The 26,796-nt window shown below is 35.5% G+C and overlaps 1 protein-coding gene across 1 annotated transcript; it reads right to left on the reverse strand.

Annotated features, from left to right (window-relative positions):
• Nucleotides 1-8,834: 8,834 nt before the first annotated feature.
• On the reverse strand, nucleotides 8,835-9,773 carry LOC308347485 (olfactory receptor 6C2-like; the record flags this gene model as incomplete). The annotated part of the gene is made up of 1 exon (XM_080810959.1): nucleotides 8,835-9,773. One exon carries the CDS (start codon nucleotides 9,771-9,773, stop codon nucleotides 8,835-8,837), a length of 939 nt encoding a protein of 312 aa, XP_080667085.1.
• Nucleotides 9,774-26,796: the final 17,023 nt, after the last annotated feature.

Genomic DNA, 26,796 nt, shown 5'->3' on the forward strand with positions numbered 1-26,796 from the left:
TCCACATTATTATGTGTATCTATAACTCACTCCTTTTATTTCTGAGAAAAATTCCATTTGTGGATATATCATAATTTGCTTATTATTCACCTGATAAAAGATATTTTGTCATTTTAGTTTTGAGGCACTTACAAATAAAGCTGCTATGAGCCTTTATGCACAAATCTCTCTAACGACATATCCTTTCATTTCATTGTAGATTGGATAAACACCTAGGAGTGGAATGGCTGGGGCATACAGAAAGTATATATGTAACTTTTTAAGAAACCAGTTTTCCAAAGCAGTCACATGATTTTACAGTCCTACCAGTGGTGTAGGAGGCTTTTCCTTCCTTCCTTCCTTCCTTCCTTCCTTCCTTCCATTTCTTTCTTTCTAAGACTTAATTTATTTATTGGAGAGAGAAAGAGAGAGACAGACAGTGAGAGAGAACCAGAGCAGGAAGGAGAGGGAGGGAGACTAATTTGGGACTTGATTCCAGCACTCTGGGGTCATGACCTGAGCTGAAGGCCAACACTTAACTGACTGAACCACTCTGGCACCCCTATGGTCCACTTATTTTGTATGATCAATTTTTATACTTTTAGACATTCTAGTAGGTGTTGTGGTATTTCCTTGTGATTTTAATTTTTGTACACCTAATAGCTAATGTGTTTATTATCTTTTGGTGCATTTAGTTGCCATCTGTATATTTTCTTTGGTAAGGTATCTGTTTAAATCATTTGCTTATTTTTAAATTGGGTTCTGAGTTTTCTTATTTTTTTATTAGCATATAGTGTATTATTTGTTTCAGGGGTACAGATCTGTGATTCATCAGTCTTACACAATTCACAGCACTCCCCATAGCACATACCCTCCCCAATACTTTTTTTGATTTTTAAATTTTTTTAGGAGGCAGTTCCCTTGTTGAGATGTAACATGAGGGCTGGGTGGATGTTCATGTTCAGTTTCACATTAAGCCCTGCCAATACCAATAAGAGTCTGGTAAAATTGGTGCACTGAGTCATATTGCCTTGTTGCTGATGAATGGAATTTCAGGTCCCATCTCAGCCCAACTGATACCTTTCCAGTGAAAAAGGGCAGTGGCTCGTACAGCCTCATTGCCTGAGTAGGGATGGATGATTACCTCCATGCCAGGCCTCACTGCCACCAGCGAGGGGTGTGAGAAGGTATAGCTCTTACCACTTTGTTGCTCTAGGCTACTAGTAAGGCTCTGCTGATAGGAGAAAGCTCTTTATAAGCATTAGTTCATATTTTTACAGCTCTGTGGCACAGCTGTAATTATTATTACTGTTTGCAGATAAATCAAAGTACTAGAGTCTTGCAACTTGTGTAATGTGGTGCCTCTGGGAAGTGGTGAAGTTTGGATTGAAATGAAGATCCCTGACTCTAGTGGTTGTTCTCTAGTTTTCATCATTGTACGGTTGTATTTCATGGTTGTATGTGCAAGTTGTTGAATGTTAGGTACACAGAGTAAAGCAAGGTCCAGTGGTAAAGAGACACCCTGATCTCTCCTTTTGTTCCCCTGAAAGCAGAAGTGATTATTTTATGGGGGAAGAGTAAATATCTCTGATAAAATTCCACTTAACATCATTAATACTGGTATACTAAATTCTCTATAACAGGTTTGCCATTCTTTTTCTTCAAATGCATAGAGCAGTATAGCTGTTATTAATTGGTGTTGTAAGACTCAAGTATTGTTTTGGGGTGCCTGGGTGGCTCAGTTTTTTGTGTCTGCCTTCAGGTCTGGTCATGATCCCAGAGTCCTGGGATTAAGCTTGCATCGGGCTCCCTGCTCAGCGGGGACCCTGCTTCTCTCTCTCCCTCTGCCTGCCTCTCTGCCTACTTGTGCTCTCTTTCTATCAGATGAATAAATAAAATCTTGATAAAAACACATTCAAGTATTGTTTGGAGGATAGTTGTGCTTATTCTCTTATAGGGTTAAACACGTGATAAAATCAGAAAGGATCCATACTATTGTACATTGTCATAAACAAAACAAAACAAAACAAATCTGGACTTAGTAAGGAGAGAGTTTATTCTAAAAAGATTATTGTAAGTATGAGATCATACTGCAATAGGGGTAATTATTGCAATAGGAAGAATATTGTTACCATGAGATTTGCCAAGTGCCTCAAAGGTAGAGAAAAGAAGCTTTTCTTGTACACAGAAGAATTCCACAAGCAGGATGTGGGAAAGTGGGTTGATAGGTACGGGGGAAATGGGAAGAAAATTCAGCTATCTGATTAGGCATAGATAGGGAAGTGACCAAAGAAAGATTTCCCAAGGCAGTGACAGTTATGATGAACTCTGAAGGATGGATAAGATTTATCTAAAGCACCACCAAAAAAAACTAAAAACATACAAACAAACAAAAAGCATTTCTAGAATGAAAAAAACATTTTTAAGGCATTGTGACAGTCACTCCAACCATCAGCAACCACGACCCTATCAGCTTAGCAGCTATTAAGTTTGAGGAAGAACACTCCACCAGCAAAAAGATTATAACTCACCGAAAGCTAAATGGTTAGCTTTTTATTAAAACGATAAAGTGTTTTATTTATTTATTTAAAATTTTCAGGATTTATGTATCTTTTTAATTTTTAAAAAATTTTTCTTTATTTTTAAATTTCTTTTCAGTGTTCCAGAATTCATTGTTTATGTACCACACCCATTGCTCCATGCAAAATGTGCCCTCCATAATACCCACCACCAGGCTCACCCAACCTCCCACCCCCTGCCCCTCCAAAACACTCAGATTGTTTTCCAGAGTCCACAATCTCTCATGGTTCGACTCCCCCTCCAATTTTCACCAACTCCCTTCTCCTCTCCATCTCCCCATGTCCTCCATGTTATTTCTTATGCTCCACAAATAAGTGAAACCATATGATAATTGACTCTCTCTGCTTGACTTATTTCACTCAGCATCATCTCTTCCAGTCCCATCCATGTTGCTACAAAAGTTGGGTATTCATCCTTTCTGATGGAGGCATAATACTCCATAGTGTATATGGACCACATCTTCCTTATCCATTCGTCCGTTGAAGGTCATCTTGGCTCTTTCCACAGTTTGGCGACCGTGGCCATTGCTGCTATGAACAATTGGGGTACAGATGGCCCTTCTTTTCACTACATCTGTATCTTTGGGGTAAATACCCAGTAGTGCAATTGCAGGGTCATAGGGAAGCTCTATTTTTAATTTCTTAAGGAATCTCCACACTGTTTTCCAAAATGGCTGTAACAACTCGCATTCCCACCAACAGTGTAAGAGGATTCACCTTTTTCCACATCCTCTCCAACACACGTTGTTTCCTGTCTTGCTAGTTTTGGCCATTCTAACTGGTGTTAGGTGATATCTCAATGTGGTTTTGATTTGAATCTCCCTGATGGCTAGTGATGATGATTTTTTCATGTGTCTATTAGCCATTTGTATGTCTTCATTGGAGAAGTGTCTGTTCATGTCTTCTGCCCATTTTTTGACATGATTGTCTATTTGGTGTGTGTTGAGTTTGAGGGGTTCTTTATAGATCCTGGATATCAGCCTTCTGTCTGCACTGTCATTTGCAAATATCTTCTCCCATTCCGTGGGTTGCCTCTTTGTTTTGTTGAATGTTTCCTTTGCTTTGCAGAAGCTTTTGATCTTGATGAAGTCCCAAAAGTTCATTTTTGCTTTTGTTTCCTTTGCCTTTGGAGGCATGTCTTGAAAGAAAGTTGCTGTGGCCAGTTGTGAAGAGATTACTGCCTATGTTCTCCTCTAGGATTTTGATGGATTCCTGCCTCACACTGAGGTCTTTTACCCATTTCAAGTTTGTCTTTGTGTATGGTGTAAGAGAATGGTCGAGTTTCATTCTTCTACCCATAACTGTCCAATTTTCCCAGCACCATTTACTGAAGAGACTGTTCTTTTTTTCCACCAGATATTTTTTCCTGCTTTGTCGAAGATTATTTGACCATGGAGTTGAGGGTCCATATCTGGGCTCTCTACTCTGTTCCACTTGTCTATGTGTCTGTTTTTATGCCAGTACCATATTTTTTGAAAATTTCTTTTCAGTGTTCCAGAATTCATTGTTTATGCACCACACCCAGTGCTCTATGCAATACGTGCCTTCCATAATACCCACCACCAGGCTCACCCAAACTCCCACCCCCACCCCTCCAAAACCCTCAGTTAGTTCCTCAGAGTCCACTGTCTCTCATGGCTTGTGTCCCCCTCCAATTTCCCCCAACTCACTTCTCTCCATCTCCCAATGTCCTCCATATTATTTCTTATGTTCCACAAATAAGTGAAACCAAATGATAATTGACTCTCTCTGCTTGACTTATTTCACTCAGCATAATCTCTTCCAGTCCCATCCATGTTGATATAAAAGTTGGATATTCATCCTTTCTGATGGAGGCATAATACTGCATAGTATATAGGATTTATGTATTTTGAGAGAAAGAGAGAGAGGGAGTGGGAGATGGGGGAAAAGCAGGAGAGAGAGAGAATCTCAAGCAGACTCCCCACTGAATGCTGAGCCCAATATAGGTCTTGATCACATGACCCCAAGATCATGACCTGAGTTGAAATCAAGACCTGGACACTTACCAGGATGAGTCACCCAAGAGCCTCTTATTTTTTCATTATAAAGTTTTTTTATTTGAGTATAGTTGACACACAATATTACATTGGTTTCAGATGTACCAAACTGATTCAATTATTTGAAATTTTTTGGGTCAATTAGTATTACATATTTGGCCCTTTCTCTGATCTGATTACTTACATAGCAACTAACTCAAGTACTCCCCATCTTCAATCATTGCATATTTTGTCATTTTCCCACATTGCTGAATTAAAAGCATTTGCTTTAGAGGCCTCAATTAGATGGCTACATGGAGTTGCACTTGGTTGCATTAAGAAGTTTCTTTTTTAATAATTAGAAAGGACAGTTATCATCTTCCACCTTGTACCTAGTCCCATAGTTTAACCTAAAGAATATAGAAAAGCAAAATGAGAGTAAGAACAGGTCACAGTTAACCATGGCATGTCAATACCAGGTTAAGGGAAAACACAGCATTTCCAATGGTGGTATAGAAAGGAACTGGATCTGCAGCCCAGACACATCTCCTCCATTCCCATCACCACAATTCCTGATAAGTAACTCATCCCGAGACACCTCATTCAGCCTGTATGTGCTGAGGATGGTATCTTTTCTTAAACACACACACACACACACACACACACACACACACACACACCATTTTCTCCCAGTTGTTATTTGCATTATTAAGAACACTGTCATGAAATTGACATTGACATTAAGATACAGAGATTAAACATAGACTTTACATTAAAATGTAAATGACTATTAGAGAGCAAGATCACCCACTGGTAAAATGTCAGCAAACAAATCTCTCAATGGAGATAAAATTTACACATTTTATGCATAGTTTTTGTTAATTTTTTATTTTTATTTTTTGCATAGTTCTTGCTTAAAATGAGGGTGAGATTGTGGCAGAGGATGCTTAGGAGTGTCCTCCCAAATTCCATGATGATCTTCATTCTAGATTATCTTCGTGTATTGATACGTAAAAACAGGTTGTCAGTGACTGTCATATATTCGTCACTCATACTGAAAAGTCGCACTTCGTTAATGGTTGTCGAAACCTTTCATAAACCATTAAAATAACACATCATATCCATTATTTTGTTTTAGACACTTTCCCCAGAGAAAACATCATTCTAGAGTTCAAGGAAGAAAAAAAAAGCCAAAAAAATAGTTTTCTGATAGTCATGACCTCAGATGTTTAGTGAACCCTAAAGTTGCAAAGAGTGAAAAAAGTCATCCAGGAATGTCTTATCATGGAGATAGGTGGGTGGGCTCTGATTGCCATTCTGTGAATACAGACTTACACAGAGAGCTTAGCAATTGCAGTTTTCACTAAGTGATCTACCATCTACATAAGATGAAGAGTTTTTCAGCAGGAAGCCTGCCTCCTTGTGAGCCCAGGAAAAATTTTCTTTACCCTGTTAACTACAGAGCTTATAATAGTTTAAGTGGGTAGGAAAGGATCTCTGTTTCTGTAAAAATTGATATTCTGATATTTCTAGCACAGGAAAATATTTCTGAATTGGTAAAATTGACCCAATTTTCATTTAAGTGAAATAAACACATATGTCCTTCGTGGTTATGTCCTAAACATTACTAATGAATCTCTTATGTAAGACTTGGAAATACAGAGTGGAACAAACAGAGCTGGGAAAAATATCCTGAGACACAGTATAAATAACATTAACATCAGAAAAGGCCAGGTATACAATAATAAATACCAGATTACAATGCAAAATGCAACTTTCTTTTCTTTTATTTCAACATCATTTTAAGTATTTGTAAGATGATAAGGACAATTTTTCTAATGTACTAATTCTATAAAATGTAATTAATGTAATTAATACTTAGTATAAATATAGCTATCCAGATAATAAAAAAGAAAAAATCTCTTAAGAAAAGGCAAAATGATTACTATTTATAGTTTTCAGAAATACCTCCTAGATTTTTATGATTCTTCTGTTTTTATATTTCATGGGCCTATTTCTGTTTTTATTATTAATTGATTATTTTATATATATATGTGTCTGTTTTTTTCCTGATTTATTAGGAATAATTGGCAAATAAAATTGAATATAATGATTTAATGATGATTTAATACGCATATACATTGTGAGATGCTTACCACAATCAAGTGAATTAACACATCCATCACCTTATATGTATAAAATTTTTAATTTTGTGGTGAGAATGTTTAAGATTTCCCAACCAATTTCAAGTGTATAATATGGTATTATTAATTATTATCCACATTGTAGTTAGAGCCTCACAATTTATTCATGCCCTTCAGGATAATTATTTTGAATTCTACTTCACATAATTCATAGATTTCCATTTCTTTGTTCTCAGTACTGAAAAGTTATTGTGCTTCCCTGATGGTGTCATATGGCTTTACCTTCTCATGTTTCTACTGGTTTTGCACTGATGTCTACAAATTTGAGGCAACAGTTGCCTCTTGCAGTTTTTTCAAACTGGCTTTGGTGGGAAAAGACTTGAGTCTCCAAATGAGTGTGAGGGTGCCCACTAGGTGGGGGGCAGTATTTCTACTTCTAGGGAGGGAGCAGTAGTGCCCCAGGGGGCTGGGCACAGAACAGTGCAGTCTAGTCATAGCTGCATTTTAGGCCCCAGGGTTGGAGTGCGGAGTGGTGACAGCCTGGCCTTAGTAGTGTTGGGTCAAAGCTGTGACCAAGGACCCAGGGGGCAGGGTGTATGGTAGCAGAAAGGAAGACATGACCTGGTGAAGTCCCCTTAAAAGGGATTAACTAATGACAGATCTTCAGAGAAACATACTTTCAAAGAATAAGATGAATAAAGATCAATTATTAAGATGTCACTGAAGAATTGCTAGTGAAATGTCAATTGTAATGTGTGAGAAAGCCACTTTAGCTCAACATGCACATCTTATAATGCCCATTCAGATTTATTCAATTTATCCTAGCTTGTAAGAGTTCCAAATGTAGTGAGCATTGTGATTTAGAATGGCAAACCTTTGTACAGGGGACTAAATTTAAGCTTAGGGAATCTGCAAGAGATTGAGGGACTACATCTATTTGCACAATCCCTTGTAGAGTATATGGAATATATTCCTTCTGATACAGTTACATACTTTACTCTTACCAATGTACACAAAGGGTCAAGAAAAATAAAATATTATATAGACATATTGTATTCCATAATGCTCTCTATGCAATGGACTCCTTGAAAATTGGAAAGGGCAGTTAAACACTAGTTATTTAAAAAAAAAATGGTTGACCAAATTTAAATAAAAATAAAATTTTATTTAAATAATTGTCTCCTCACAGTGAAGATGAGAGAAGGTAATATGGGCACTTAACTGGAAAGGTTTATAGGACCAGGAGATGTGAAAGAGGGGTGGGTAGTATTATAACTTAACAACTTTGTACATATTATTTTTTTGCATATATTATTTTTAGTACTATTTTCCTCATATGGTTGTTCTGGGCTAGATTTGAATTTATGGGTGTCTGAGGAAGATGATGCCAATAGTCAAGACATAATATTCATACCATTAAATTCAACAGTACATACTTCTAGCGATTCCTTAGTAGAGGTAATAATTTCATCCATTTAGCTAAAGTAGAGGTAACTATGAATGTGGTTCCCTTAACTAAGTAACAGGGATAGTTCTGTAATACTTTACCTGTCCAAACTGGTGACAGCTGAGTTGAGGTGGGGCAAGGAAGAAACTTTATCAAGTTTTCTGTGACTGCTATCTTTGGATGAAGACTATAGCTGAGATGGAAAATCAGCTTCATTCATCACCAATGTGAAGCTTACAAAATCATTAAACCTGGCATCTAGCTGGTAGGTGGGGGAAAAAAGCATTGGTGAATCACATATTAGATATTTTATAGGCCAGGTTTAAAAATGGTGCATATCACTTCCACAGACATTCTGTTAACTATAACAGAGGCTACATAGTCACACCTGACAGTGTAGAAATATGGCAAAAAAGAAAAAAAAAAAAGAAAAAATGTGGTCTACTGTGTTTCCAGGGATAACATTCAACATGTTTGACAAACATCAATTTCTGTCAGACACTAAGAGCAAACAGGCACAGAGTTTAGTTATAGCAGAGAGTAAAAAAGTGGAATAGTGCTCACAGTAAGTTGTTTAAAAAGAAAGTGAGAGTGTCCGTATGACTGGAGAATAAATGATATAGAGACGAACTGTTTTAGAAGCCTCTTTGTCCTTCCTTTCAGCTGGATTCATAGACTCATTTCTCCTTTACATCTTTGAGAGAAATGCAATTTTTTTAATTGAGTCATGGAAAGCTTGCTTCACTTGCTTGTTTCTCAGTGTGTAAATAAAGGGATTCAACATTGGTGAGACAGAAGTAATAAGAAGTGAAATCCCTTTATTAATAGCTACCTCATCCTTGGCTGAAGGTTTGACATAAATGAAGATGCAGCTGCCATAAGTAATGGAAACAACAATCATGTGGGAAGAACAAGTGGAAAAGGCCTTTTTCCTTTGCTGGGCAGAGGGAAACCTTAGAATGGTCCCAATGATATAAATGTAGGAAAGAACTATACACATGAGGGTGATGATGAAGGTCAACACAGCACAGACGATAACCATCTGTTCTATCAACCATGTGTCTGAGCAAGAGATCTTCAGGATAGGGGATGCATCACAACAAAAATGATCAATGATGTTTGAATCACAGAATTCCAGGCCCAAACCTAGACTAATTGGTGGGAGAATGATGATCAGTGCTGCTACCCAACAGAAGAGGATGAAGTTCTTGCAGACTCTATTGCTCATGATGGTCAGGTAATGCAGGGGTTTGCAGATGGCCACATAGCGGTCATAGGACATGGTGGCCAGGAGAAAAAAATCTGTTACTGCAAAGAGGTCTGTAAACAACAGTTGACTGACACAAGCATAATAGGTAATGGACTTGTCCCCAGATGATATGCTATATAAGAATCTGGGGACACAAGCAGTTGTGAATGAAATTTCTAAGAAGGAGAAATTTTGGAGGAAAAGATACATTGGTGTTTTAAGGTGGGAATCAATCAGAGTGAGGGTGATGATGGTTAGGTTTCCAGATATACTTAGCATGTAGGAAAGAAACAGAAATATAAAGAGCAAAATTTTCAGTCGAGGGTCCTCTGTCAGTCCCAGCAAGATGAAAGTTGGTAGTGCTGTTTGGTTTCTCATCCTTGACTACTGTTTTTTGCCCAGTCTGCTTGAAACAATAAAGAAGGATATATGAAGAACGCCAAAGTCCTGGCCAGTGTCTAACTTTAAGAGAAGTAAATCTGAGAGTGATTCCTATACAACTGGTTAGTTGAGAAGTGAGCACATAACACATGGCAATGTTTGAATACCTCTTGGCATCACACAAAGTGACTATTCACATTTGAATCACGTACTTATTTTCTGCTGCTGCTTCTAATAAATCTACAACTTAGCTATACTTGGTGTCAGTTCAACGTATCATCTTATAAACATCATTGAAAAAAAATCCTCCTTCCATAAATTGCTTTTGAATCAACAATTCTGCTCTCCCAAAATTTTCTGTCTGCAGACATGCTTCCCACAGAGATGATTTTAAGAAAAACTAACAATGGTCTTTGACAAGAGAATCCCAGTATTAAAGTTTACATGTGTGTTAGTTGTTAAATAGACAATGAGTACTTACTACATAGTTTACCCTGTGTCAGCTTATTTAGACCATCTTCTTGGAAGTGTGTTTATGACATTTTTATTGAAAAAAAGACATTTTTATTGGCTATATTTTCTTCAAGATTCATTTGAATGTGTTAACAGTCCAATTTTTTCTTCAGGTTTTCACCATAGAAATTTTACTTCAAAGGTACACATTTAACATTGTAATATTTACCTTTGGCTGTATTTTCTTTCTACTTTCAGAATAGAATATCTATGTGAGATATTTTGACGCTTCCTGGGATATCCTTGTGTGAAGAAGAATTTCTCCCCAGGTTGCAAGCTGAGGTCTGGGATTGTAATGTCTCATTCAGTACTTTCTTCTAGATTTCTTTAATAGTAAAAGTCCTAACATACTCTAACTGCTACTATTTTGTATTCTCTAGATCTTGAGAACTTTTCCCCCTTTTTTCATGTCAAAGGGTTCTCCTTAAGAGCCGATTCTTGATATTAAAATTCTAAACTGAATTTCCATTGTTTCTTTCTAAACACATTTGAGAACGACTTATCACTGCTTGGATGTATTGCATAGCAATGTGTTGGATTCAGAATTTATTACAAAGAAGTAAGGGAATGTTGGAAGTATGTTTATAGAGTTGAAGAGCCATATCCCTGTTTTTTTTTTGTTTGTTTGTTTTTGGCTAGCCTTGTTTCAGTTTGAAACACCATCAACCACCTTATTACAAATGACATTTAGCAATATTAGGTTTAAGAGGTTTAAGCCATTTCTTAATTATACTTACACATTTTCGCTTAAATTTCACCTACATGGCAATTGTCTCCTCTGTCCTAGTAACCATTTGTACATCAACTCATCTGAGTATTGCAACATTTAAACTACTCTAGCCAAAGTCACCGCTAACCTCCCTTTTGTTTCACTCATTAAACAAAATCAGTTTTCACTTAACTCAAACTCTGTGACATATGAGACTATAAACTGCTAATTTAAGAAACTCTTTACAGCCTTATTCCCACTATGTCACATTTCCTTGAACTTCTTCCTACTGCTTTGTCTATTCTTTTTCATTCTCTTTCATGGTTTTTTCCCCCCTAATCCCTGTGGTTGTTTATTCATCTGAAATCTCTTCTCTAGAAAATCCTTTCTTTCACTCTCTCTTATAAATGAGGCAATTCTTATAAGTAAGGTGATTTCAAATAGGCTGGTAATCCCCGAATTTATATTGCCAGGGAAAAATACATCTTTACACTGTTCTGATTTCAACATTCAGCTTATTCTGGACATCTAGATCTGACTTCGAGGGTTTGAGTTTACACTTTCCCTTCTTCCTTTTGGAGTGGCTTTGAGCAATTTGCTTAATGTGCAAAATTCAGGTAAAATAATTTTTACATTTTAGGGTTATACTGAGAAATTTAGATAATATAGATAAAATATATACAGCTGCATTTAGAATATGGTAAACACTCATTATTATTAATTACACTTAGTATCCTTATTTTGTTATCTTAGTCTTATTGAGAGTCCTGTAGATGTGCATATTTCAAGATTTAAATATGCCTCTCAGATTTGTATATCCTTTCTTGTCAATCTTAAGTCTCATATAAGGACATTCTTTATTATTCCTTTTTCTTTTCTCACATTTTCAGTTTAACACTTGGTCTTGCCATTTTGGTTCTCTTCTTAATTTGTTTCTTTTACTCTCTCACTCAAAATACTAATTTACTCTGGGTTTCTTTATCTCATAGTTAAAATATTGCAAAAGTGTATTAACATACACTTTAACATATGCCTTTGCTTCTCCCTTCAATATTTTAAAACTCAATGCAATCAGAATCATTTTTTTAAAAACCCAGATATGATTAATTCTCCCTTATGTTTTGTGAAAAAAAAAGTTTCTGAACTGTTATTATCTGACATTCATCCCATACTAGATGTTTCCTTAAAACTCTTGATCCATCTCTCCGTTACATGAAAGTTAATTCATTTTGGCTTTACATAATTGAGAAGAGTAGAAGAAGGAATATATTTATGGATTTTAAGTTTCAAAGGCATCAAGCATTTAGATTAATGGAATATTTTCAGGCAATAAATATTTCTTTCAGAGTAGTGACTAAGGACAAGTCTTTTCATTTTTAGAGAATTTATGAAATTTGTTTAGCAGGGGATAAGAAAATTGGGGGATAGTTAGAGAATTTGATGGTTCTGCATGAGATCTCTATGCTTGGGGCCCTTTGCTATCTTCCAGTGATACAGAGCCAGAATAACAGAAGGAAAGAACATGAGATACACTTCTGAAGTATTGTTTTTGTTTTTGTTTTTCCTTGTAGAGATCTAAGGAGGAAAATAATAGGAAGTAATTAGTTGCTCTTTGAACACAGGCTAAAAGGGCTTTAGAAAGTCACATAGTTTTTCCATTTTCAAGACTGGTATAGAATTAGAAGAGGGTTGTTCTCATGCCTAATGGTGACAAGGAAACTAAAACGGAACACTTGATACTTCATACATTTTCCTGTATTGCAATTTGCTGCAGAAATACTCAAAGTGTCTTAAAGCTTATACAGAAAACCACTAGACCATAAGAGTAATATGGGAAGGGAAATAAGAGGTCAATCCCAAACTAGTAGAGACAAAATAGGTATATGAGGACCTGAAAAGATGATGCATATTTTGGTAATGCCAACTCTGATGGATGCTGATATTTCTTTACCTCTTAATATCAGAAGTGTGCAAATGTACCAGAATTAAGGTGAAGCTGTGTTGAGGGCGGCAATAGATATACGGTAATGATTCATGAGAATGTGATAGATAGATGGTGGAATTAGTTAGAGAGGGAAGACCCTGATACTAAGTTGAATTAAAAAATAAACTTTTATGTATTGTTTTCAGAATTTGTAAATGGAATTTTTGTAACCCAAGCAGTAGTTTTAATCCTCTCCATCACTCCCTTTTGCCTTCATTATAAAATTTAATTTTTTAGTGAGCATATGGAGATCTTTCTAATATTTCCAGTATTAATTCATACAGTCAAAAGCATTTCTTGTTCTATTCTCCTAGTATACTTACGCTGGCTACTATCTTACCATCCTAGTATGCATATACCACTATGATATATAAAAGAATATTACTCAGGCTTAAAAAAGAATGAAATATTGCCATCTGCAGCAGCATGAGTGGATCTGCAGGATATAATGCTAAATGAAATAAGTCAGTCACGGAAAGACAAATACCATATGATTTCACTCATCTGTGGAATTTAAGAAACAACAAATGAATGAACAAAGAAAAAAAGAGACAAACTAGAAAACAGATTCTTAAATAGAGGGGCCAGACTGGTGGTAACCAGAGGGGAGATGGGTGGAGCCTGGGTGAACAAGATAAAGGGATTAAGAGTATATATTTACCTTGATGAACACTGAGTACCGTATTGAATTGTTGAATCATTATATTGTACACCTGAAATGAATATAAGACTTAATTATAGTACAATAAAAAGAAATATAGTATTTCATAGTGACAAAGAGTACAGTCTACAAAGTCAGGCTGCTGGTTTCACATCTCCTCATTCAATTTGGTTCAGTTATTTACTAGCAGTTCCCATAAAAGGACATGCTTAAAATTATCTGTGGAAATTCCTATATGCTGATCCTTTTGTCTTTAGTGATTTTTATACTTGCACCCTCTTCCCTCCCTATCCCTCTTTCAAAGTTTTGGTTTAGGTATACATTTTACTAGGATTCTATGCATAATCCTATGAGATAGAAATAGCTTTTACTCTTAATATTCCCACTGTAGTCTATGACTATTCTTTATTATTATTATTTTTTTATTATGTTATGTTAGTCACCATATAGTATGTCATTAGCTTTTGATATATGACTATTCTTATGATAGTTCTTATGACCAACTTGCCAGTGTTGACAAATTTTATTTTGCATGCTATTGAGAGAAAGAGAAAGTGAGAGAATGAGAGAGCAAGCATGTGTGTGAGCATGGGGGGAGGGGTAAAAGGAAAGGGAGAGAGAATCTCAAGCAGGCTCCATGCTCAGCTAGAGTTAAGGAGGGACTCAAACTCATCACAATGAGATCATGACCTGAGCCAAAATCAAGGGTAGAACACAACTGACTGAGCCAGCCAGGCACCCTTTCCTGAATTTTTTATAAATCTTGTGATTTTTGGTGCCTCTGATAACCTGTTAAGTGCTCTGCACAGAAATACTAAGGGCTGAGTTCATTGAATCTGCAATTTTGGACATGAGGCAATAGGTATTTCAGATATCATTCTCAACTATCATTATGTTATTAATTATATGGGCAGCTATTTCCTTTTGTAAATAAAGAGTCTATGTCCTTTTTTCCATCTCCAGTCCAAGAAAGAAAAGGATTTCTTTTGGAAAAATTGGTTAGTTTGTTATATGAATGGTTTCACTAATTTTTAGCAGTCTGGACCCAACAAGAAACATAGAAGTGTGCTTTTCTAAAGTCTGGTGAATTGAAGCATGCTAATTCTATCAAGACAGTAACATAAAACAATGTCAGAGTCCTATAGATAGGAAATTATCTCGGATTGTAGGCATCTCTGCGGAAAAGTAGCACTAATCTATGGTCAAGGGGAGAAATAATTAACTGATAACTAGGCACCCTTTTAAACAGGATCATATAGGAATTGAACCCTCTGAACCAAACTGAGAAAATTCCTTAAAGCTCTCAGTGCTTCCTTGTGGCATTCTAACTCAGAGTACAGTGCTAGATTCCCAAACTCTCCTTTCATTCTGATCACCAACACTTATCTTCTGTGATCCTGGGATATTAAGTGAGTGTCCTCGTAAACCACTCTAATTCAGGTGTATTTTCAATTTAGTGTAGTTCAAGGAGAATTTGTGTTTATAATTAGCTCACTGTTCGCTAACAACAACATTGCTAATAATGTGGCACTCTAATGAAGGCACAGGTGCATCTTGATATAAATATATATTGATTGGTAAGTGTGATGTTGTGGGCCAGGTCATTTCTGTTTGTTCCTCCTATTTCTATGAATTAATTCAAAACATATTTATTGAGAACCTATGATATGTTTGGTATTGCTGTAGATACTAAAGATGAAAAGAGTGAACAAGTAGTGCATGAACAATATATCTTGGAACACTGAAAAAATAAAATTAAATAAAAAAATAAAAGACGTGAGTAGGCTAATTAAAAAAAAGAGTGACCAGGTATTGACCCATCTCCACTGATATGTGTATCAAATATCTCCAGTGAGTCAAATCCCTTAAAATTTAATTTTTCTACAAGGAAATAACATTTTAAATAACTACTTGCTTACTCAGAGATATCCAAGTTAATTTATTCCCATCTCATATTTAAATAGATCAGTCTATAGATCAGTCTGATATTTTAGAGACCAAGGAACTAGAATGTTGAATGAAGAAAGAAACTGAAATTACCAAATAAGAATATACTTACTCTCATGGGAGGTAATCATGGCTTTAGGTGACTGTGTAATTGTGATGGTCCTCATGATGAAACTGGAAGTGTACGTGGAGTCAAATATGTGTACAAATGCCCCACTCACAGACACATACACAGTCTCAGACAGTTTTTGTTTTGTCTTGTTTTGTTTTGTTTTGTTTTACTGCAGATAGTGTTCTCTGAGTTGCCAACAAACTCTCTTTGAAGATTTTATTCCACTTTAAATCTAGGAAAAAATTTCTTATATAGCAAACCTGAAAAAAATCCTTGTCATTTGTTTTAAATGATGAGCAATCTAATATGATTATTAGAAGATTTTGACAGATGATTTATGACTTCCCTGGGCAAAGATAGACTTTTACACAGTGAAGTTACATGAGTGTTTTGTTACCTTGGACTGTTATGGATGTTAAGGAGCTCTCTATATGGGTAAAGAAAGGGTCCTCTGTGACCGAAGTTTGAACATGACTAATGATTCTAATATGCACTGCATTTTGGCAAAATATATAATAGAGGCAGCAGTGGGAATCATGTCCTTGGAGACAATAAGGTGCAACAATTTTATTAGATGCATTCTAAGGGTAACGCAGTGATTTTCTGATGAAAAGATATTTCTGGCTACTCTCAACCTAGAGATAACAAAATATGAACAAAAGACAACAAAACTGCCTTAAGTCTGTACTTTCAGTGGAAAAATGTGCAAATATGTATACATGTGAAAATAGTATATAATCTCTTTCTGAACGGTAACTGTAAATACTTTTCCATGGTAAAAATATAGATTTGCATCACAATTTTTTTCTGCATTAGACTCTTTATATGGACAAGCCATTATTTGGTAAAGCTTCCCATATTTAACCATTATAACATTATGTATTATATTAATACCATTTATTTCTTTAGTATAAATTATCAGAAGAGGAATTTCTGAGGCAAAGACCAGTTTTATACATATATGTGTATATATATATAATTAATTATGTATAATAATTAATTATTATTTTTTGTACTGTTGAGTGATTCATTGGTTGCATATAACACCTAGTGCTCATCACAACAGAAGTGTATTGCCATGTGTAATGCCACATAATATTCACAGAAGCATTTGGGTTCCTTGCCATTGTTGGGATTATGAAGGAATTCCACCCTTATTCTTTGCTTGATTTCTGAGTCAGTTAGACAGAGAAAGTAGGCAAGTAAATTCCAGTTTTATTACAAATAGAAGTATTGAAAAGATGGCTTTGAACATTGCAATAAGAAATTCTCAAGTTAGTCATGACTAGATCCAAATCTACCCCACCAACCAGGGGTATATCTTCTATTGAATGACTTCAGGCAGGTTTAAATCTAGCTGTAGAAAAGACAACATAAAAGAGGAAAGGGAACAGGATAGATCTAGCATACACAGATCCTTGTTCAAAATCTACCTGTCATGGGTATAGAGTTTTATTTGGGAAAATGGAAAAAGTAGTGTAGCTATATAGAGGTGATGGCTGGACAACAATGTAAATATACTGAACTGTATGTATTCTTAAAATTTTTTAAATGGTAAATTCTATGATATACACTTTTTCCCACAATAAAAAGAAATGGGCGGGGGAAGTTACAGAGATAAAATCAAAGCCAAAAAGCCCACCCAAACCCCCCTAATTCTACTTGTCAGATAAGTCTTTTCAACACCAGTGGAAGGAGAGATAGGAGAGTGTCAGGAGAATTGCATAAATGAATTATTGAAAAAAAATCTTCAAACCCTAGAAATAAAGTAGAATGACTGCCCATCTTTACAATGTCATTATTTTACAAGTTCATCCAAAAATTTCTTAATTATTCAGGAAAATACACAGGAATCTGACTTTGTTGTTTACTTTTTGCTTAAAGTCCACACACCTTGAAATACACATTAACTGTAGATTTCTGTTCAGTAGAAAAGATATCCTAAAGATTATAGTTTCAGGGCACTATAAGATATTAATCAATTCAGTATCTAATAGATACCAAAGAGTCATCATTTGATTATATAGTGTTTATTCCTTGAATTCTCCTTTCAAACAGCCTTACCATCTTACTGTTTAACTAGTTGAATAAAGTACTTTGCATATGTTTGTTGAATAATTGTATGAATATTGTATTTTTTTTTTACCTTTTGAAAATTAGTCTTAAAAGAATTCCCCTCCACATGGAGAGAAATATGAAGATTAGGGAGTATATATTTTTCCTAATATTCACATATTCATCATATTTCTAAGATTTTTTTTCTTAACTGGTTAGATTAACATTAAGCCTATGGCTAACAAAGTGTATGCTTATACTGCTTAAGAGAGAAATTAGCTCTCTTTAAGGCAAAAGAGTCCACCTTCCCAGTTTTACTTTCCCATTGCCAGTTCCTCTGAATATCTTTCTAGACCCATGTTGGACATTTCAGAAGTTACTCCAAATCAATGTACTAGAAAAATAATTTAGGAGGGCCACTCTAAACCTGTAAATGAAAATCTACCTTCTAATATTTTTCCAATGTCAAGTACAGATACATTAACTAACACATGAAACTAATTTCAAATGACACTGTAGATACTTTAGTAATAAAATTCCATAACTTAGAGATACCCCAAATATAGATGATTAAAAATTCTTAGAGAGGGGGCGCCTGGGTGGTTCAGTGTGTTAAGCCTCTGCCTTTGGCCCAGGTCATGATCTCAGGGTCCTGGGATCGAGCCCCACATCGGGGTCTCTGCTCAGCGGGGAGCCTGCTTCCCCCTCTCTCTCCGCCTGCCTCTCTGCCTACTTGTCATCTCTCTCTCTCAAATGAATAAATAAATAAAATTAAAAAAAAAATCTTAGAGAGTAATGGTCCAGAGTTCTTAGACAGTAGTCCTAGAAAATGAATTTGTGAAATAAAATGTTCTCATGTTCCCAAGTTTTATTCTGTTTATTCTATTCTTAACAGTTTTATTGAAGTATAACTGATATACAGAAAACTGCACAATTTAATATATACAACTTGATGAGTTTGTACCTATGCAGACACCTGTGAAATAATCACCACAATCAAGATAATGAATGTATCCATCGCCTTTAAGTAGAGGACACTTGATGTTTGGATAAAATTCAAATTTTTTTTTTCGAAAGCTGAAACCTGAGTTGATATCTTCTAAGTTGGAGTAACTCTTTTAAGAACTTAAAAGATGTAAGAGTCTAATTTGCCCATTTTTAGAGATTCTGAAGTGTTAGGGAAACCAGTGAACTTATTGTGTCACTATTTTTTAACCCTAGCATATAGGAAATTTACTAAAACAACCTTGGTCTTTATAGCAGTTATCCCAGGATGTGAATTTTCCAGGAATATTTGTTGTTTTTAAAATTCTTCATATATTTAAACCCCACAAGATATTTTTTATTATTGTGTTATACGGACAATGTGCATTTAACTTTTCAACTTATTTTCTTATTCTGTATTTCATCACTCATGACATCAATACATGTAATTATTTTTCTCAGTTATAGAGAGCACTTTGTTATTTTTTCTTTTAGTGTAGATATATTGGTGATGAATTCACTTAGTGTTTGTTTTTCTGGAAATTTCTCTGTTTTACCTTTAATAACACATTTACAATAAAGGCAAATAATTAAATTTTTCAGGTTAATTAAACTTTACAAATATGCACAAACATGAAGCCACCACCCAGAAAAAGACAGAATACTACCAGCAATCAAAACAAGTCTTTCTTACCCTCTGGCAGTCAAGATTCAACCAAAGGTAGCTACTGTCCTAGTTTCATGTGTATAATTTTTGGAGATACATATTTTCATTTTTCTCAGGTATGTAACTAGGAGAGCAATTACTAAGACATGATTACTGTGTTCATATGAAACTGCCAGAATGTTTTCCTAAGTAGTTACATCATTTCACATGCCTGCCAGGAGTATATGATACTTCCAGTTGCTCTCCATCCTTGTCATGATTTATGCTGTCAACTTACATTCTAATTGTAGCCATTCTAGTGAGTGTGTGACTCGTTTTAGTTATAATTTGAATTTCCTAGTGACTAATGATATTGAGCTCCTTTACATATGCCTATTGGCTATTCACGTATCTTCCTTTATGAAGCATCTAATAAATTTTCTTGACCATTTTTAGTTGATAATTATTGTTTGCTAATATATCATTATGGACATTTATATCTATGATCATGAGAGATATTGGTCGATACTTTCATTCTTGTAATTTCTTTGCTTGATATTAGTATCAACTTATTCTGATTTCTCAAAATGAGTGAGAGAGCGTTCTTTCCTCACGTGCTCTGAAAGACTGGATTATTTATCCTTTTGATAGTCACCAGTGAGGCAACATAAATTTGGAATTTTCTTTGTGAAAAGACTTTCAGGTATTAGTTCAATTTCTATAACAGAAATAAAGGTATGCAGATTTTCTGTTTCTTTATGTGTCAGTTCTGTAATTTACATCTTTCAAATAAATTTTCCATTTTATCTAAGTTGTCAAATGTATTGGTTTAACATTTTTCATAGCCCTCTCTTGTTAATATGTTAATAGCTAGAGGATCTGTATTGCTGCTCTATCTTACATTCTTTATATTGGTGTATCTATCTGTTCTATCAGGACACAAACCACATGGTGATTTAAACAAGGGTAATTTAATGTCAAGAATTACTAACTTATGATAAATAAGTAACCATAAGATATAAGAGAACTTTAGGAGATACCCTAAGACCCAGGGAGGATTTAACTAGGAAGGATGATTTTGAAGGGGGATGGAATCTCCAAGACAGATTCAAATCTCTTTGTAGAAAGTATAGTTGCATTACACTGGGTGGGGAGAAGTTCACAGGTTTTCCTGGGCCTAAACTAGTCAACAGTCCTGCACAAGTCAGAAAGAACACCCCAGGGCACTAACTAGTCCTAGCCAGTGGATGCACGTAAAGGTGTGCAGAGGTGGTAGGAGTATAACAGGAGTATAACAGTGGGCTGGAGGCCTTCACATCAGGAAGAAGAGAAATAGTGCAGCCAGGCCAGGGCTGCAAGGTTGCTGAAGGGCTCTGCATAACTGCATAACTGGTGAGTTGTTGGGGTATATGTCCTCACTCTCACACCTCTTGACACTGTGCAGTTGGCAGAGCTAGCATGTTGGATGAAGTCACTGAGAGGACTTGAGACCCAGCTGGACTCTGGCAACTGAAGGCTCCTTACCACCACCCCCACCCCCACCCCTTGGTCCTGAGAATGTATGGTCTATCATTCCTACACTAGGAGCTATTTCATGGAAATATCCCTGAAAGAATAAAGTGTTGTTGAGACCATCTGGACTATGTATATGACTGAACTCAAGGACTTTATGTAAACTTTTAAGATTCTGTCAGGTGGATGCAGAGATCTGCTCCTCTTGTGGCTGCCCAAGACAAACCTGTGTAAGTTCCCTTGCTTATTAAAATGGCTACCTCTCAGTCTGGAGTGGCCTTCCTCTTTCTTTTGTCTCTCCTGGCCCTCTGTGTATGGAAGACAGTTTGCAAGTCAACATAGCAAGAGAAGACCATTTCTCCACTGAATGAGCTTATCTTATGATACTGAGTATCTTAGTATGGTGCTATCTGAAATGCTTGAAAGAAATCCATCTCTTTATTATAACAGATTGGAAATTGAATTTGAAGCTGAGAGACAATATGGAATTTGATAAATGGCACAATTGGTGATTTGTTTTAACTCTATTTCTTGATCTCCTAAGTAGAAGTTTATTGATTATATTGATTTTTTTTAATTTAGCTTTATAAGAATCAGACCTATAAATACAAAGAACAGAATGATGGTTGACATAGGGATGAGGGTTGAGGGGAAGAGCAAAATGGGTGAAAGAGAATGGAAGATACAGGCTTCCAGTTATGGAATGAATAAGTCCCAGGAAAAAAAGGCACAGCATAAGGAATATGATCAATGATATTTTGATAGTGTTGTATGGTGATGATGGTAGTTACACTTGTGGTGGGAATAATATAACATGTAGAGATATTGAATCAATACGTTGTTATACCTGAAATTAATATAATATTGTGTGTCAACTATATTCAAGTTTTATAAAATGGGCATAAAATGAACTTTATTTCACTGATTTTTTTTCTATTGCTTATTTGAATTGATTTATATTTAATTGATTTCTGCTTTGTCTTCATTATTTCTATCCTTTTTAAAAAATATATATTTTTGGGGGGCGCCAGGGTGGCTCAGTGGGTTAAGCCTCTGCCTTCAGCTCAGGTCATGATCTCAGGGTCCTGGGATCGAGTCCCACATCGGGCTCTCTGCTCAGCGGGGTTCCCTCTCTCTCTCTCTCTGTCTGCTTCTCTGCCTACTGGTGATCTCTGTCAAATAAATAAAATCTTTCAATATATATATAAATTTCTTTTCAGTGTACCAGAATTCATTGTTTAAGCACCACACCCAGTGCTCCATGAAATATGTGCCCTCCATAATACGTGCCCTCCATAATACCCACCACCAGGCTGACCCATCTTCCTACCCCCTGCCCCTTCAAAAAACTCAGATAGTTTTTTAGAGTCCATAGTCTCTCATGGTTCATCTCCCTCTCCAATTTCCCTCAACTCTTCTCCTCTCCATCTCCCTAGGTCCTCCATGTTATTTTTTATGCTCCACAAATAAGTGAAACCATATGATAATTGACTCTCTCTGCTTGACTTATTTCACTCAGCATGATCTCTTCCAGTTCTGTCCATGTTGCTACAAAAGTTGGGTATTCATCCTTTCTGATGGAGGCATAATACTCCATAGTGTATATGGAACACATCTTCCTTATCCATTCGTCCATTGAAGGGCACCTTGGTTCTTTTCACAGTTTGGCGATCATGGTCATTGCTGCTATGAACATTGGGGTACAGATGGCCCTTCTTTTCACTACATCTGTATCTTTGGGGTAAATACCCAGTAGTGCAATTGCAGGGTCATAGGGAAGCTCTATTTTTAGTTTCTTGAGGAATCTCCACACTGTTCTCCAAAGTGGCTGCACCAACTTGCATTCCCACCAACAGTGTAAGACAGTTTGCCTTTCTCCACATCCTCTCCAACACACATTGTTTACTGTCTTGTTAATTTTGGCCATTCTAACTAGTGTAAGGTGGTATCTCAATGTGGTTTTAATTTGAATCTCCCTGATGGCTAGTGATGATGTATTGGAGGGGGAGATGAACCATGAAAGACAATGGACTCTGAAAAACAATCTGAGGGTTTTGAAGGGGTGGGGGGTGGGAGGTTGGGGGAGCCAGGTGGTGGGTATTATGGAGGGCACATATTGCATGGAGTACTGGGTGTGGTGAAAAAACAATGAATACTGGTACACTGAAAAGAAATTAAATTTAAAAAAAAGAAAAAAAGATTTCATTTATTTATTTGAGAGAGAAATAGCACAAGTGAGAGAGAAAGCAGGAGTGGGTGGAGCGGGCGAATGGGAGGAGGAACAGAGGGAGAGGGAGAAGCATACTGCTCACTGAGCAAGGAGCCCAAGGTGGGGCTCAGTTCCAGGACCCTGGGATCATGACCTGAGTTTAAAGCAGCCACTTAACCCATTGAGTCACCCAGGCGCCACACACACGTATATATATATTTTTAAAGTAAAATACCTATGAGGGCAATTTCAATCTATCATTCAAATTTAGGACTACAATATTTTTTATGAAACTCCTTCTACCATATACATATATATGTTATATATTAATACATATTTATTAATAAAATAAAGATATATATATATATCTTTAATTTAAAGTCTTATTTTTTTGAGAGAAAGAGAGCATATGTGTGGCAGGGGGTAAGGGTAGAGGGAGAATGAGAAGCAGACTCTCCTGCTGAGCAGGGACCTTGGCACAGGGCTCAATCCCAGGACTGTGGGATCATGACCTAAACTGAAGGCAGATGCATAACCAACTGAACAACCCAGGCATACCTTTATATATTCTTTATCTCATAATGAGAACCCTGACTATGGATGGAATTAGAGAAGATTCTAATATCGTATTAATCTTGATTTGCTTCTTTTCCTCAGGCTGCACATAGAGCAGCATTAGAATAACAGTGACAGCACTACTATCCACCATATTATTCCTACCTAGGAACAACTTAAGATTTTTTAAGCTATTGTTTTTGCTCTTGGATTAAATCCTACTTGGATGTACAGTTCAAATACAGCACTTAAGATCTCTTGGAATAATTACACCTCATTTGGTTATCCCACTAACTAAATATATATTTAATATACTTATTCCAGTTCAGTGTAATGGCTTATGCCAGTAGGATACACATTTCTTTCCACTCCTTTAAAAAATTTTTGACTTGCTTTCTAAGGATTCCTGAGACAGATTCACGGAGCCATTGAAAAGTGAAACTAGAGGGGTGCCTGGGTGGCCCAGTAAGCTGAACCTCTCACTATTTGTTTTGGTACAGGTCATGATCTCAGGGTCATTAGATCCAGCCTTACCTTAGGCTCAGTGTTCAGTGAGGAGTCTGCATGGGATTCTCTCTATGCCCCCCATTGGTGCTCCCCCCACTCTCTCTCTCTTTCTCTCTCACAAAAAATAAATACTTTTTTAAAAATATTAAATAAAATTGAAATTGAAACATAAGAGTGAATATTGGCTAAATAAGAAGTCTAGGAAGCATCTTCAGAGGTTTTGTTCTTAACACATCAGTATCATGGTGTGCCTGGGTGACTCAGTCAGTTGAATGACTCACCCACTCTTGGTTTTGGCTCAGATCATGATCTCAAGATTGTGGGATGGAACCCTGAGTCAGTCTCCATGTCCATCATGGAGTTTGCTTCAGATTCTTTTCCCCTCTCCCTCTCTGTCCCCTCTGTTCTGCCAGCTCACACCCACTCTCTCTCTCTCTGAAATAAATAAAATCTTTTTTAAAAAGTTTATGTCTTACCCTTTTGAAATTTTTACCGTCAAGTAAATATGAATGGTGATTAATTAATACCTCTGATAAACTAGTCTATGGCAATTTCATTGATGTTCAAGGTAAGAAAATAACTCTATTTAAAAAAATACATGAGATTGAAGTCTCAAAGGATGTCCCTTTGACAGTCTGAGAGAGGACCTTTGACTGGTTCCACTTCATTTCAGGTATTTTAAAATTAAAAAAAACTTAAATAATTCTTTCTGCTGTGCTGGATGGAAGTCTCCCTTAGTAATGCATTAATTTTGATAGTATGTTTTTTTTTTAATCTTATGTGTTTATTCACTTATCTTTAGTTAAAGCCCTTTAAAAGTCATTAGAAAAATACATTCATAGAGTACTCCAAAGAAATTTGCTCTGTTGGTCATGTTACTGTGTTTCTTTTTCCTTTATTAAATTGTTCAGAATGAGTTGTTCACATTTATCTTAATATATTAGATGAAAGAAAAAGAATTTAATTAATGTTATGGGCAATATCTAGCTCAGCTTGATAGTAACACTGGCACTAACTTCTGGCACTACTCATTCATTCTTGACAAATTAACTAGAGATCATGTGAAATCTCTGCCCGAATGAAACAAAATCTCCACAGTTGACTCCACTGAGTGACTGGAAGAATTAGTTTATTGGAATTGTCTTTCACTGTTCTTCATAATTATTTTGGATGACCATTTTCCCAGAGAAATCACAAATATTTACATTTATTCATTTCATCAAGGATGAGAAGATCAGTTTTTATAATTCATATATTTGTGCATAGAAACAAATCAAGGAAAACAGAAAGCACCAAATTACATTTAATAATATTTAATAATATTTAAAATTTAATAATATTTTACATTTAATAATATTTAATAATATTTTCAGAAATGATAACTCTCATATATTTAGGGGTTTTTGCTGAATATTAACACATAACCTTATACTTTTAGTTTATTAATCAGCCATCTATAATCTATAATTTGAACAAGGAAGGAAACTAAATAAATTATTAATAAAATTATGACACTAAAACTATGACACAATGTAAAGTAATATCCCATTGTGGTTTTGATTTGCATTTCCATAATGATTAGTGATGTTGAACACCTTTTTGTGTACCTTCTGGCTATTTGTATGTCTTTGGAAAAATATCTATTCTGATCTTCTACCCATTGCCCAATTTTAATTTTATTTGATTTGTTTTGTTTTGTTTTTTCTTTTTTGCTATTGAGTTGTATGAGTTCTTTATATTATTTTGGATACTAATCTCTTATCAGATAAGTGATTTCCAAATATTTTCTCCCATTCAGTAGGGAGCTTTTGCATTTTGTTGATGGTTTACTATGTTAGTTAAAAGTTTTTTAGTTTGATGTAGCGCCACTTGTTTATTTTTCTTTGTTGCTTCACTTTTAGTGTCAAATCCAAAACCACTGCCAAGACTGATATCAAAGATATCAAGACTGATACCTCCTATGTGTTCTTCTGGGAATTTTATGGTTCTAGGTCTTATATTCAAGTCCGCAGCCTATTTCAAGTTGATTTTTGTGTATGGTTGCATTCTTTTATATGTAGCTGTCCAGTTTTCCTAACAGCATTTATTGAAGAGTCTTTCCTTTTCCTAGTGTATGTTCTTGGTTCTTTTGTCATAAATTAATAGACCATGGCAGCATGGAAAATTTTTAAGGACATGGACCTCTGGTAATTTGATTTCAAGAGCTAAAGGAACATTAAGATATTGAACATAAATTAATAACAATAAATGATTCAAATATAATTATATGTATATTAATCTAGAATATGTTTAGAAGAACACTGATATATATGTCCAAATATACCAATTATGTTACTAATGTTTATTTTTAAATCATACCTAAAAGTATATTGATATATTTGGGGGGGGAAAGACTGGAGTTTTGATACTATAATTAAGCACTATGGGTTATATGGTTTTACATATTTTCCTTTTTCTTGTCCAAGTGTAATTTCCCAAATATAATTTATGTATTTAAATTTCCCAAATATAATTTCTGTAACAAATCAGTAAATGAAAAATGTGGTTTCTTTATGACCCTCCCTTGTGCTGTCTCTCAGTTTATATGATATGACACCAAAAGAAGCTAAAGTTGTTTTATAACCAG

Source organism: Martes martes, assembly GCF_963455335.1.
Source record: "Martes martes genome assembly, chromosome: 8".
Taxonomy (NCBI): Eukaryota; Metazoa; Chordata; class Mammalia; order Carnivora; family Mustelidae; genus Martes; species Martes martes.